This window comes from Morone saxatilis, unplaced genomic scaffold, assembly GCF_004916995.1.
Source record: "Morone saxatilis isolate NCDOM2014 unplaced genomic scaffold, NCSU_SB_2.0 Contig24, whole genome shotgun sequence".
Classification (NCBI taxonomy): Eukaryota; Metazoa; Chordata; class Actinopteri; family Moronidae; genus Morone; species Morone saxatilis.
Genome location: NW_023339807.1, coordinates 7,546,800 through 7,562,416, shown reverse-complemented (window position 1 = coordinate 7,562,416; position 15,617 = coordinate 7,546,800). Strand labels below are relative to the sequence as shown.

The 15,617-nt window shown below is 42.2% G+C and overlaps 1 protein-coding gene across 2 annotated transcripts; it reads left to right on the top strand.

Annotated features, from left to right (window-relative positions):
• Nucleotides 1-674: 674 nt before the first annotated feature.
• On the top strand, nt 675-9,233 carry LOC118335484 (zinc fingers and homeoboxes protein 1-like). Of its 2 annotated transcripts, none has more exons than XM_035671780.1 (8): nt 675-1,119; nt 2,899-3,150; nt 3,286-3,749; nt 4,067-4,276; nt 4,518-4,733; nt 5,369-5,533; nt 5,804-7,036; nt 8,211-9,233. In XM_035671780.1, the coding sequence occupies exons 2-8, from the start codon at nt 2,943-2,945 to the stop codon at nt 8,496-8,498; spliced, it is 2,784 nt and encodes a 927-aa protein (XP_035527673.1). In that variant the 5' UTR covers nt 675-1,119; nt 2,899-2,942; the 3' UTR covers nt 8,499-9,233. The 2 variants fall into 2 exon arrangements, with proteins under 2 accessions (XP_035527673.1, XP_035527672.1); XM_035671779.1 differs by having other exon boundaries at nt 2,826-3,150.
• The last annotated feature ends 6,384 nt before the right edge of the window (nt 9,234-15,617 follow it).

The following is a 15,617-nucleotide window of genomic DNA, read 5'->3' as shown; positions in this document are numbered from 1 at the left end:
TGCCTGCTGCATCATTTTTGACATTTTGAACATAATGGAAGTGCAATAAGTGCTCCAGATCACCCTGTGTGGATAATACAACGTGAGATGAATCACTATTTATCTGTGATCGGCACTCACAACAATTACACAAGATGTGCAGTGTGTGTAAATATCTCAGCGATCTTCCAGTCTCACGTTCAGTTTTTCTGTACTTGGGATATTTTATTATTATTATTATTTTGTAGTCATTTTAAACCAGTGCAGGAGGATTAATTCCCGCACAGATATTAAATACATAACAAGGCGGGTTGTACAGCAGCTAATGAACAAGCTGTAGTAGTTGAAACAATCGACAGAAGCCCGGACAGCGACACAAGACGAGACGAGGTGTAGTGAAGGGAACTCTGCAGCGTCAGTGTTGTCCTCAAGTAGCTCCTCACACAACCCTGACAGGTCATGTAAGGACATTTTGGCAGACTGCCGGGTCGGGAAACGGGAGAGTTTGCGGCCCGCCTTAAACCATTTTTAATACTTTTCCCCCAAACGACACAGTACCAAACCCCCCTCATAAAGAGCACACTGTGGCGATAAAATATTGTTTATTTTTTGCTAATTTTCAGTAATTGTTAGAGCACCGAAAGTCGCCGAGGAATGACGTCAGGACGTATCACATTGAATGATGACGCCGTTTGATCATTAAAAAAAAAAAATCCGCCGTTAAAAAATAGCAGAGAATTAGGTCAGCAAAGTAACACAGCGCCGACGGCCACCTTATGAATGTAACCACCGTGTGTTTCATTATATAACTTCCACAAAGGAGCGACAGGGGCTGGAGATAACCTGCTCCGACGGGGGGAGAGATGTCCGGTGTTTCCAGCATCTGCAGACGGGGGCCGTAGTTAGACCGGTCCGTCTGTCTGTCTGTCTGCCTCCCTCCGCTGGGTTTGGAAGACCCGCAAGCCCAAATACCGTGAACGCTGCCGTAGTCCCGTCCTGGCTGGGGCTCAATGGTTAGCCGGGGGAACGGAGAGACACCGACAGACACCACCTGAGGGCTGCTCTACAGAGACCCAGGAAATTACTGCTCGCCTCGTCTCGACAGCCTGGTAGCAACACAGTGCACATTTCAGTAGTTCAGTAAGTTTACCGCCACACATTATCAATAATACTGACCGCCCCGGCTAACACGAGCTAGTTGGCCCACCTCATATACATGCTAGGTGCTGTAGAGCTCAGTTAGATGTGCTTTTATGTTAATTTATAGCTTTAAGGTTACTTTATTAATAACGAATTAGCTAGCTCACACCTCCAAATTATTCTTCAGGCGCTAAATGTTCATGCAAATGTCACAGTAGAGTGCACACAGTTAATACAGTTTATCGTTAATACTGGGCTCTCTGTTTCACACACTGTAAGACAGTTGTCTCCAGGCTTATTGCAGCAGTGTCTTAGAAGTGGACTTCACAGTGGCACATTTGCAGCACCTCTATCATAGTCAATGACCTTGTCGTAAATGAGGCGGTAAGCATCAAGTTAAACCATGACCTGCCCTAACGGATCACCATCAACACACAATGACACACATGGAAATAGACATCCAGTATTTGCAGTAACCAGGCAATATGTGCCAAATGTGTAGTTAAGAAAACCTAAACCCTATCCTGGTGTTGGTTCAGTTATTCTGGTGTTATAATTCATCTGTGCCTCGCTGCTGTTGGGAGACCAATAACCTGATTTACTGTGGGTTTACCCTGTGATATACACAAGGTACTGTGAATTGATTGGAATAAGACATGTGTAAATGTGGGGCTGGGTGACAATTCAGTGCTATAGTTAATATGGTACCACATGAAAGACTTTGTTTCAGGATTTTACAAATTCTGTAGTCAGATTTAATAATTTCTAGTAGTGCTGCTATGAATGATCTTGACCTATGAATAATTTAGTGCATACTATGTGACTTTTATTTGTAACTGACCAGCACTATTCCCAGAGCCCAAGAACACATCTTCAGATAGCTTCTTGTGTCTGAACAACAGGTCAAATATATGCAATTACAATATAATAATAACACATTAATTAATAAATGAATTGCATAACATTGAAACACAGTTTATTGTGTTGGCCATTAATATGAATATGTATTGCAGTTATTTGCATTTATTTGTATTTATCCCTGTTTTTGGTGATAAATAGAAATCGCATACATAATTGTACTTGTTAAATCTGCTTACAGGCCAACATGAATCAAGTTTTTAGTCATCGTGCTGAAGGAAATGAAAAGTGCAACGTCATATGTCTTCCCCCTGAGCACTTCATGCAATCCAGTCTCAGTGTTCTCTTGTGTGTTTTCCTCCATAAACCCCAGGCTTTACACACATTATTCTTATGACAGTTTAACTGTGAAATATCATGTTTTTGGTAGACATAAGAAAGCATGTGTTGGGGTAATTCTCCATGGATTGAAAGGCTGCAGTACTTATTGAATCCCAGAAATAATTGCATACGTATGCAGTATTGTTTTAGGGCTGCAAGTAAAAGTAACATTCACCACTTAGAAATCTGTTGGTTATTTAAATGCTACGTTGCCTGTCAAAGCATGAGAGCTTAAAATTGTTTCCTTTGTCTAAGCAAGTCAGAAATCTTGAATGTATTCAGTTTCGACTGATAAGAAGCAGGAAAATCGAACCACTCCTCACAGTCGTGAAGCGGGTTTTGTAACACTGAAGAAGCTATTTATGGCTAATCGTCGAAGAGAAAGTATTTGAGAGATTTGCATCCAGTTTTTATTTACAGTTTTACTCTTATTGTATGACATCTTTTGTTATTCCCCCCCCCACCAGAAACACGTAATTCAAGGACTCTAGCATGTGAGCCGCCACAAAAGACATGTGAGCCTCTACACTTCTGTCCCAGATCTTCTTTACCCTGCACAGACGTGAACAGAGTTTGGTTTGACAATGTCGAGCCGTCGGAAATCCACCACACCTTGCATGGTGCTGCCCTCTGATGTGGTAGAGCAGGAAGAGCTGGAGGAGAAAACAGAAAGAGCAAAGGAGGACGAGCCCGAGGAGGAGCAGGGCAAGGTGAGGGAAGGAGCAGAGGAGGGGCCGACTGCAGAGGAGCTGGATCAGGCAGTAGTGGTTGTCCCCACCCCTCCAGATACAGGTAAGATTGGCCCATTATCCCATATGTAGATGATAATGGCACTCAGTTAACCTGAAAATCTCTAAATCTGAATGAACGGGAATAACATGGTAATATCGTGTATGTAATAATAATGTTGTATTATTATTATCATAGATGAGCCCAGTGTCTCTACTATAGAAGACAGCGAAGTGGTTGGTCCCTCGCTGAAGCGCAGCGCTACAAACCCTCCTGAGGATGTGGGCAGCGACCAGGTGACACAGGAACAGCAGTGTGATGCACCTGCAGAGGGGGGAGCAGACCCTGCTGCGGTTGCTGCCATCTCTCTCAGCAAGACCCCCATCATGAGGATGAAGACCAAATCTGAGCCCAAGAGGATCGCCGTGTCCCTGAAATCAGCAGACGAGGCGGCGGAGGGTTTTGGAGGGGGTGGTGAAGGAGAGGTGGGAGGAGAGCAAGAGCCCATCGAAGCTCCTCTGGGGCCGATGACGCCTGTGGAGATGCTGCTGCATGACTCCATGAAGCTCGGGGGAGGTGGCTTGCTGGTCGGCCCGCCCTCAGAGCCGCAGAGGAAATCATCCACTTTAAACCCCACAGTTCTGCCCGCTGGCCTGGCACAGGTAGGAGGTCTCCATCATCAGGATATAGCGGATGCATTGCAACAGCTGTGAAAAATAAATGTGTGTTTTCAGACTCAGCAGCAGCACGGACGCTTAAAAACGTCTGGCTGTCATGTTAAATATCCCCAGCAGAGAGGTTAGATGTCAACAACAGAACAGCAGCCCTGCAGCTCATAGATACTCACTGTCTTGTTCAGAGACACTTTGACAAGACGACAGCTTACCAAACAGGGCTCAAGCAGTGCCTCACCTTTGCCCCCATGTAGCATTATCCGTCCAGACCTGTCTTATCTCCTCTCTCTCTTTCTCTATTTCAGGTGCTTTCTGCTTTCCAAGCCCAGCACAGTGCAGCAGCAGCAGCAGCTCAGCCTCAGCTACTGATTCCCCTCAGCAGCATCCCCTCCTACAGTGCGGCTATGGACACCAACCCTCTGCTGGGAAGCACATACAAGAAGTTTCCTTACCCCTCCATGGCTGAGATCAGCAGCCTGGCAGCACAGACACAGTTCACAGAGGAGCAGATCAAGGTAGGTGAAAGTTGTTGGGGTTAATTGCCTGCTCACAAAGGATGTCGGGTTTTCACCCGCCTGTTCTAAGATAAGATGCCTCAAACAGATACAAGTATATGCTCCTTATTCTATATGTTTTGTCAAGTAAAAAGCCACCTCGATCTTGATTCAAAGATTTAAGTCTGAAATATACTCAATTTTACCTTTGCCTTGCATATTTTGGAAATGGTGGAGTCAAATGTACTCAATGCACACCCAGGTGTGGTTCTCAGCCCAGCGGCTGAAGCACGGCGTGAGCTGGACTCCAGAGGAAGTGGAGGAGGCCAGGAGGAAACAGTTTAACGGAACGGTGCACACGGTGCCTCAGACCATCACTGTCATTCCTGCTCACCAACTCTCAGCAGCTGCCAATGGCCTACAGTCCATTCTTCAGACCTGCCAGATAGTGGGCCAGCCCGGCCTGGTGTTCACACAGGTAGGTAAGGAAATAAAACACGACATATCAAACAAGACTCGGCTTTGACCTGCCTTGCCTTGAGCTTAAGACTGGTTGGACCTTGACGTGCTTTAGTTTAATTAAATTGTAATGAATTTTTGATGATGCAGATGATCACAACAGTCTCATAGACCATGCCTTAAATGCTGTGTTCGCTTATAGCCCAGCAGGCAGTATGTATGTTAAAGGAATTTCCCCATTGTGGGACAAATAAAGGAATATCTTATCTTATGTTAAAGTATCAGCTGGGAAACAACATCTATGGAGTTTGTAAAAATAACATATCACACACACACACGAGGTCTTGTGGAGGAAATAAAGTGAATTGTTAAACTCGATTTGCTGTGTGGAGACTGAATCTTTGTAACTGCCCTCAGCCTGGGATGCACTCTGATGCCTGTGGCTCGTGACGCCGTATTTGCTCGTCGGCTGGCCAGACTCTTCACAGATTAGAGGCAGAGGCAGTAATAAGTACTACACATCAAAAACCAGTTTAAGGACCTTTCATACAGTGTTAACGACTAAATAACGACTTTAAACAACCAATACATCCATGTCTGGCTGTATGTCTCATCTTCATATTCTGTGCGTCATTATTCTCTGAATGTGTGTAGGTCGGCCCAGGAGGGAACCTTCCGGTGACCAGTCCCATCACCCTGACGGTGGCAGGGCTGCCCAGCCAGTCCCAAAGCTCCAGCAGAGTTTCCTGCCAGCCCACCCCAACAAACAGTGAGCTGAAACGGGCTACCACTGTCCAGCCTCCCTCTCTTTCCCCACAGGTGAGGACAGCACCTGTTGCTGCCTTCTCTTTTGCTCTTGTGCTCTCAATTGCTGTCAACAAGCAAGTTTCTGATTTCTAACCCAGCCAGTCCACAGAATTACCACATGGTGTTTTTCATCAGTTGTATGTAATGTATCCACGTACGTTCACAAAAGTTTTACACATCTCATCTGTAGCCATGTTGTCTTTCTCCTAGCAGGTATTTAGTACTTCTGTGTGCGTGTACAAACCCTTGTTTAATATATAACTCTCCGCTTCCATTTCTAAGGAGAACTCGGCCCTCAGTGCTGACACATTCAGTTTGCGGCCTAAGAAGTCCAAAGAGCAGCTGGCAGAGCTGAAAGCCAGCTACCTGAAGAACCACTTTGTCACTGATGCAGAAATTGCCCGGCTGATGAAGCTCACCAACCTGACAAAGGGAGAGATCAAGAAGTGGTTCAGTGACACCAGGTACAACCAGCGCAACTCTAAGAACAGCCATGTCATTGTTTTCCATGACGGTGGGGGCAGGGGAAGTGGCAGCTGTAGTAGCAGTGCTAGCACCACCATTGTTATTGACTCGAGCGACGAGACCCCCACATCTCCCCTTCCTCCACGTACTCCTCCTGTGAAGGACAAGGAGACGCGGCCCAAAACATGGAATCCGTTCCCCGATTTTACCCTGCAGAAGTTTAAGGAGAAGACTCCGGAGCAGCTGGTGGTGCTGGAGGAAAGTTTTGAGAAGAGCAACAGCCCTTCAGATGAAGAACTGAGCCGCCTGAGGACAGAGACTAAACTGACACGGAGGGAGATTGATGCCTGGTTCACCGAGAGACGAAAAATGCCTTCTGTAAGCACTTCCTCCCCAGATTCTTCAGAAGGCAGTAAGTTGGAGACAGACGGAGCAAAAGCAGCAGAAGGAGGAACGGGAGTGAGCTCTTCTTCTCCTTCTGCTTCCTCGTCTCGTAAAGGTAGTCAAACTCCTCCTGGCGGTCGCAGTAAGCAGCTGCCCAGCAGCAGCAGCAGCATCAAAGACATGAAAGATAAGAGTAAAAAGACCCCAGAGCAGCTCCATATTCTGAAAAGTGCCTTTGTGCGGACCCAGTGGCCCACACCAGAGGAGTACGACCAGCTGGCGGAAGAGAGCGGCCTTCCCCGGTCCTACATCGTCAGCTGGTTCGGGGACTCTCGGTACTCGTGGAAGAACAGTAACCTGAAGTGGTTCTTCCAGTACCAAAGTGGCAACATCGAAGGGCCAAATGGTGGAGGAGGCAATAAAATGGGAAGCAGCAGCAGCACGGGCCGGAAAAGACGCGCCCGAAATCGTGGTTGGGGGCGGTCCCGAACCAGAAAGCAGCCAAGAAGGTCCGCCTCCTTCAGCTCAGATGTCGATAGAGCGCCCCCTTCAAAGAAATTCAAGAGTGGGAGGGAGATTCTAAAGGAATACTACCTAAAGCACCGTTTTCTCAATGAGCAAGACCTGGATGAGCTTGTCACCAAGACCAACATGAGCTATGAACAGGTAATGAAACAATGTTTCACATCCCAGATGTGAGAAAACTTGCATATGTGTCACTGTATTCTGTTATAATCAGCTTCTGACCTGTCAGCCAGGACCTTGTTTCCCAAAAGCTTCTTTTCAATTGTAAAATTGAACTCAGTCTTTAACATGCATAGACTAACAGGTCAGTCTTTCAATGCTTCCCTCAATAGAGACTGAGGCCTGCGTAAAAAAACCTGCATTGTAGAACCAATTCAAAGGCTTCAGGGCGGTGGCGTGGAAGTCGTGTTTTCAGTTGTTTAAAAAGTGGTTTGATGTATCTCCAGTTTTTTTCACTGCCTAGTTCTCACCGCTGTTCAAGCAACTCATTTGCATTTAGAAATCCCCCGACGTTTGGTAGGCACTGAGATCTATGTTCTCTCTTCTTTTCATTTGAGGTGCAAATGTTGTTTTCTCAACTCCTTATAATCAAGTCAGTATTATTTATACAGCAAAATATACAAATGTGGTCTTTAAACATTTACAGGGCTTTATATTATACAGTAGTTCTAATACAGAAATTATGACAGAATGACTTTCCCAATATATGACATACATATTCATAAAAACTTATATGAACCATCACCGCTTGATTCCACCCAGTAACATGAATTATAAAGGAACACTGTGGACTGCAAATTAAGCTTCGCTGAATAATGGGATTTTATGTATTACTGATATTTCATAGCATGGGTAATAAAGACTTTTGTGTATTTAAATTGAAACAGATTTATTTAACCACTCAATTATATTTCCCTATCTAAAGGTTATGTTAATGTCTGATCTAAAACCACCAGCTATCTTATTCTGATGGAGAATACTAAATCCATTTTATTTTGATTCATTAATTTTTTTCTGCCTAAAACAGCCACATTTTAATATATTTAGTCCTAAAAAATGTGTCTAACTGCATAATGCAAACTCATCTCCATGTCATTAAAACCCAAGCGTTAACAGCCACTACTAGTTTTTTCCCCTCCAGAAACTCTTGTGGATTGGTGGTTTGGACTAAAAGCTCTGACTGTGAACGATGAATCAGTCCCTTCTATCTAAATTCCCGGAAATATCACAAAGGACATGACCTGAGTGTCCTCACACCAGTAGCTGCAGCTCTGCTCTCAACACGCGGTTAAAGTGTTTCTCTCTCCGTCAACAGGTGAGGGAGTGGTTCGCCGAGGTCCAGCGACGCTTGGAGACCGGGTCAGATCCCTTCGAGGAGCCGGCGGTAGGAAGGACAGATGGAGAAGAGGGAGGAGAGGAAGAGGGAGCGGACACACGGGGAGAGGCGTCGACGGCCACCGAGGAGCAGACCGGCCCAGCGGTGGGAGACGAAGACGATGACGATGAAGGAGACGAGGATGATGACGGCGACGATACGGACGACAGTGAGGTTTGGGAGCCGTCACGTAGCGTCAGGAAGTCCTTGTCAGTTTCTGAAGACTAACGATTGTGGGAGGCACAGTGAAACATTACAGAATGTCACAAGAGAAATACTGTTGTGATCAAAGCTGGAAGGTGGCTAAACCAAGTCTTTTTTTACCACTGATGTGCATGTGTACTCATTTGCAGCATTAATTCACTGTATTTTCAAACAATTTCTGAAACACAACTAACAGATGGACTATTAGCTTTAGCTCACTCTCTCAATCTTATTTACTGTAAGTAATGTGTAACAGTTTAGACATGAGTCATGGTAAACAAGGAAGTGGCATACCAAACTTTGTTTTGGTAAAGCTTAAAATTCAATACACAACATTTAGTGAAAAGGAAATACCATGAAGTGCTTCAAGCTGAGCTGAAGATGGTAACTGTGGAAATAGTTACCCAAAAAGGTGATGTATCCAGACACATCCATACATCATTTCTTTTAGGAACAACTGACGAATGCTGACTGTTGTAGATGAGAGATTTTAAGAGGAATTAACAGTTTTAATGTCCGTCATGCCCCTCGTTAAATTTGCACTCTTTGCTTGCTTGAATGAAGTCAGCAAAGGTAGACTTATTTACACATAATGCTGCATTTCTTTGAGAAAGAGTGTTTGTTATAAGCACAGGCCTAATTTCAAACTTCTATCTCCAATGTTATGAATGTTTCACCCCTGGTCCCAAACTATGAGCGCACACAGACAAAAAAAAAAAAGACTTATCTGACGTGTTTACAAAGGTGCTTAAAAATGTATCACAGCTAGATGTCACTTCTGAACAATGTCCCCAATGAAACTGACATACATCTATTTAAGGAACTGGTTGGTTTATATTATACAGTATCTTTGTTTTTTCCTAGCACCAGTGAAGGTCGTAAGGACCAGATACGAATCAGCAGGTTGTTTGCGCTCACATGGATTGGTAATGACTCTGAAAGTCAGGTATTTTATCTCAATATGAGACAAAGTACCTTAATGCTGAATGAATGCCAATGCAATGATGCTTTTAAACAACACAGGATGTCTACTCAAGTCTTCCCTTTATAGTGGCTTGTTGTTTCATGAGTATTATTAGTATTATAGATTTTTAACTGAACACCTACAGATCTGGTGGAAAAATGCCACAGTATGTGTTTAATATGCACTGCTATCAATGTTTTTAAACTAATTTTCACCTTTTGATAGAAATCCTGTGCTATTATGACCTTTTTAAAGTTTTTTTTTTTTTTTTTTGGTTATGTAGATTCAGACAGTGTGATGCTGTTGTCCTAAAGTTGAATGTGTTGGCTCCTGAACAGTGAGCTACAGTTAGAGGCAGAAGCGCTGTGACATGTGGGTCCTCTGAAATAATAATAGAAACAGAAGTATTCAGCTTAGACATTACTGATGGTGGGCCTCTGATGACTGAATTTTAAGATGGGGATGCAGCATTGCAGAGTTTTCTTTAAACCATGTAAACGTAAGCACCAGCTGCAGCTCCCGTGTAGATTTAGATCAAGTCAATCCACAGGTTATCACTTTTACAAGACTGCGATCGCCACCAAATCACCGACACCTTGCCTTTAGGTTTGGGCTCATCTGCTCATGTCAAAAACAAGGCCTGTGAATCATTTTGGGTCTCGACGCGTACTTTAAAGAAAGACTGTTTAACAGCAATTCAAATAATAATTTGAGTCCAGTCTGCACTGAAGAGAAAAACGTGAAGCACCTAAACTAAACTTTTTTTAAAAATGCACTTTGTCCACTTGTGTACATTGTGGACTGAATCCTGATTAGGCACCTTAATCTCTTATTATACCATAAAATGGCTCTGAGAGACCAAATCTGTTTTGTATGACTACAAACTGAACCAGTGTTTTGCCTTTTTTTTATCCTCAGTGTGTTTTCAGGAGGAGGAACAAATTGATCCACTTTTCTAATGTGTTGTTTCATAGTTGGATGTTTATGAGGCTCATAAAACTAGTAGAACAATCACACAACGCTTTCTTTCGCTAAATTGCACAATTTGAGCCCCATTTTTAATCCTTTCTCCTTTTGAAAATGCACGTGTTATATTTGTTGTGTTTTGTATTGTTGCTTTAAATTGTGGGAATTGTCTCCCATCTCTCCCTCTCTGCTCCCACATACCCCTGTCAGACTCTTTCCCCCCCTCCTCCAGTCCACTTTTGGAAAATGAATGCCTAGACTCTTGATGTGCACTTCCCAAGACATGTTTCTGTAAACGTTAGCGGCGTCCTATTGGTTCTCTGTCTCATTAAATTGTCTACAACACAGGCAGACAGACAGACAGGCAGACATACAGGGCTATAGGAACATCTTCAAAAGACTGAAACTGTTCAGAAAACAGACATTCTTGGAAAATTCACTTTCTCTCGTGAAAGGGATTGTTGTGATGCCTGAAGAAACAGCATAGCATTCCCTCTGTGGCGGGAAGCCTACCAAATAACGCTCCTCTTTCTAACTGTTTTCCTCAGACTTTACCGCGGTAGATCGACCGGACAATAGACTGACAACTGTCTTGACTACAGTTCTTCACAAATAGGGGGAGAGACTCTGATGAAGCTTTGCAGATAAACCTATGTGCCTACACGGCTCGTACGCTTGTTTGAACAGAATTTCACCAACTCTCGACAGAAGGTGATGGGAGAGAATTTGTCAGTGCTTTGAAAAACCCCACACTGTTGGGTGATTCTTAAGGGAGGCTTGTTCAAACTAAGTTGTGATGCATGACCGAGCTCTGCTTTCTGCTGATGCTAAAAGATGCCTAGTTACTCTGAAGTTGACGTTGGAAACTTCTGTTGTAAGTCCTTAAACAGATACCTTGGTGTTCAGAATTGTATTGTGTTTTTCCACCAGGCACTTGTCACACATCATGTTGTCACTTTGATTTCAATGACACCAGTGTTGTCTGCTAGACGTAAGCTAACTAAGATAGCTAGTTGACAGCAACGGAAGGACAAATCTGAAACGGAAATCTTGATACATTTTGCATAATGTGACAAGTGCCTGGTCATGAAAAATAAATTCAAAATGTTAAGGTATACCTTTTGTCTAATACTGCATGCAATAACCAAGACGAACAACTGCTCATTTGTACATACAATATTCTGGGTTGGTATACTTGGCACGGTAGAAGCTTAATCTGGGATTAATTCTTTGTGTAGCTTTAATCATACCAGTTACCTTGCATCACCAAGTTAACTGCAACTATGGACCTGTTTTCTTCCGTTCATGGAAATATTTATTGAAGTCTTGTCACTTTTAGCTTGGACAGGCTTACTTCAATTAGCCAGCTCCTTTTACAGCAGCATTTTAAGCAAAGAGTCCTTGTGTCCAAACCGGCCATTATGCCCAGCCATTTTGTGCCCTTTTGCGACCATTTGAATCCCGGTACTTCACGTGCTAATTTCTACATGTGCTAAAAACTGGCTGTCCATAGTTAGCTTGTTTTAGTCCACAGGTTAGGCTTATACCTGCCTCCAGGTATCCAGCCCACAGTCTTTTACAGTGTGCTCATTCTTTACTATAGTCGGTCTGTTTTGAATGGTTTTATATGTTTCTATCTATGAAAACTGTGTCATTACAACTCTTTCCAGACATTAGTGGATTGTTTGTTAACAAGACAGACTCATACAATATGTACAATAGAGTAGTGTTTTTGAAATAGAATCAATTTTAGAGTTCAGCCAGTGTTGCCCAAGTGGCTTTTTGGTACTTTGGTTGCAAAAATATAGAATCAGAACTCAATAGAAAAGACACACTATTGTCTTGTTAGCACTGGGAAAACATTTTTCTTCTTAATAATGTGTCAAAAATGTTAAAGCTTTACAACTAAGCTGTTTCATAAACATACATTAAGTGTTACAGTAAAATGATTTAACATCACAGTTACTTAAAGGGGCCCTCCATTGATTTTACACATGAACTAGAAGGGCACTGTTTTGTTTCTGCAGTGATGTTTGAGGCGGCTGTTATGTTTTGTTGTATATGTAGACATTGCACACCATTCACTTGAAATACAACAGGTTTACACATGCTTGACAGATTCAGTTCATTTTACCATAGAGACGGCCATAATTGACCTTGATCTCGCAATGTAAACGAAAGTAAAAAATAACTTGTGTATCCGCCTCGTGATTCGGATCCCGTCTGAAATTTAATGGGTTCCTCCTCGGCCCACTCCACTAAATTTCATGAAAATCAGGAACGTTTTTCTGTAATCCTACTGACAGACAAATAAACAAACAAACAAAATATAACCTCCTTGGTGGAGGGATGTAATGATACTTGTCATTGAAGAGTACTACTCAGCCTATGAAAACACAGCTGGAGAAGACTTTTCTCGTAAGAGTCCCCCTACTTTATGAAATGGCAGTACTAAATCACTACCCCTTTAAAGATTTCCCTTCCATTACACTTAATATTAGCCCCATACTAGGTGAATGATAAGAGCATTGGTAGAAACAGAACCAGCCTGGCTCCGCTAAAATGAACGGTCTAGTAAAGCTGTAAGATGTAGAAAACTCTACCTTAAATATCAATCATGTATTTAAAGTTTTCCCAGGTTGCTGAGGTGCTGTGTCTGATCCCTGAGTCATGATTTTATATTCAACAGTCATCATGTATCCCAGTTAACTTTGTGCAGTAGCGCTAAGAGCTTACATTGTGATCTGAGTAGTTTACCTGCTGTCCTATTGTGCACGTCATATCTGTATCCTTCGCTATACTTCTGCTATTTAGTCCTCACTTGTTTTCTGTATTTAGACAGGTAGTTGGTTGAATGTTTCTTACAGCAATCAGAGATTAAAATGTTTTCACTATTCAGCAGCCAGCTTTTTTTGGCCAAAAAATACACCTTGTCAGAATTGTAATATACTGTACGTATAAATGGAAATGTGTTTTTTTAACTCATTGAAAGTGGAATTTTTTTTATCTGTTGACAGTTTTTACCCCAAGTTATTACTTTTGAAGAGCTTGCTTTGCTTTTTAACGTAAAATGGACTTTTTTTTTTCTTTGTTACTGCTTCAATACATACCTGTTTTACTGGATGCGTCAGTGATTTCTCAGTTCTTGTATTAAGATACAGTTGGCTCCGTAGACACAGAGACTGTGGGAAGAACACAATGAGAGTGTACTCTACCTTAATAAATCAGTTGGTGCTCATTTAAAGGCAACATATATTTACTGTGCCGTTTTAAAATGTTACCCCTGACTAACCTAAATTTAGGTTTTTAAAAATAAGCTGTGATCTCTGTCCTGCTTGAAAATCTACCATGAACTGGTACGCATTATCCCGTACTCCTGATCGACGACTATTGTGAGAACGAAACTGACTTGCTTGATGTTGGACTTTTTGCGCACGATGCGGGCAAAGATGACAACGTTCTTTTCTCAAACTGCTCAACAAAAAAGGTCAAACTGTTACTCTGTGTCTACGGAACTGACATTTCCACCAACATTAAGTTATTTCTACACTCTGCCTGTACTGAGAGTATCTGTCATAAAGTTTGATTAAACACGGTATGTATGTGCGTCTGCCTCTGCAGGTTTGCTTCAGAAAGCTATAAATTCCTTTAGCGGCCCCTGCGACCATCAGCTTGTAGCTACCAGCTGTGAGGCAGACAATTTGTGCAATGTTAATTTAAAATCACGGCTGTTTGGAGGCTCTGGCTTGATTTAGAAAAGATTTATATTTTATACTTGTTTGAGGACAAAACCCAATAAATTTTGATCAAAAGATGTGCACTTGCGAGCAACATTTTGCGTGTTTTGCTTTGAATAAATGTGATGTGAAGAAGTCATGCAGAGAGGAAAGTAGTGCATTGTGTCCCATTAAATCCTAGACCCTATTGACTACTTTTGAGGTTTAACTATTCATCCTCATAGCTACTTATTAGTTATTTGATGAATGATTGTTTTGGTGAGGCAGTTTGCGACACACTTCTTCACACAGATACATTTATCGTCACTGTTAATAAGATATATTGTAATAGTAAAAACAGTGTTTTAACTAAACCCTCAGTGGTGCAGTGCCATATACTGAAAATACATTAAATCAAATCTGATGTATTTATAAAGCACATTTAAAAACAACCCCTAAAAAGTGCTGTACAGACCAGACCAATCACATTGTTCTTTTGTATGGAAAAGATAATCAAATTATTTTTGCAGCAAACCTACAAACTAAAGCACATTTCCCAGAAGCAGGGGGTTTAGATTTGAATATGAAAATAAAATGTATTTTTTATACACAACTTCCTCTGTTTAAGAGAAAAGACCAAGAGATATTTGCATGAGCTGGAACTTCCACCTTTAACCTTCTGTTATAGAGGCAGCAGTCAGGGAAGGGAGATGAGTACAGATACAGTCAGAGAGGGCATCATATAAAGACCACTGTGGAGAGACAAAGGTGAGTACAGCCTAACTGGACAATTTCTCCACTTTTGTATTGTGATAGAGTCCTCTTTTAGATGCAGGTAGACACACGTATGCCATTTAAAAGAAACTGAAAGCTTTATTTTCTGATCTCACTGTATCTGTGTACAACATTCAACAATATGCTGTGTGGTCTATTGATCATCTGTCTGTCAGTGATCTTTTAAAGGATCAAAACATAGAATGAGACCTAGGGCAAGTACACAAAAATGTGAATGATGGATAAAATACTTCATCGTCTTTTACTGTAAACTGGATTTGACTTTTCAGACATTTCATCCCATAGAACCACAAACATGACTCTTCCTGCCCTTACTGTTCTCTCCCACTTATTGCAGGTTCATCTGTTTCTGTCCTTTCTGTTAAAAACATCACAAACTAAAAAATTTGACTTTCAGTGTCAAAGCACAATGTCAGGGTGCTACATCACTGTGTTCTCCCCTAAAGCCATTCCTCTAGTTCTGTGTGAAGTGTGGATCTACGGCACAAGACAAGGTAAAATAAATGTTCTCATCAACAAAGTGAGTTGCTTAGTCAGTGCAATGCTCATACACAGTAACTGATGGATAGCCAGAGAGGAGGTAATGATGATGAGGTAAACTGAAACGTCTCCTTTACTGTTAAATGTGGACAAAAAGTGTATTAATGCAAGAGCAGATACCATTATGACTAATATATTTTACTTACAAAGCTCTTCATGGTC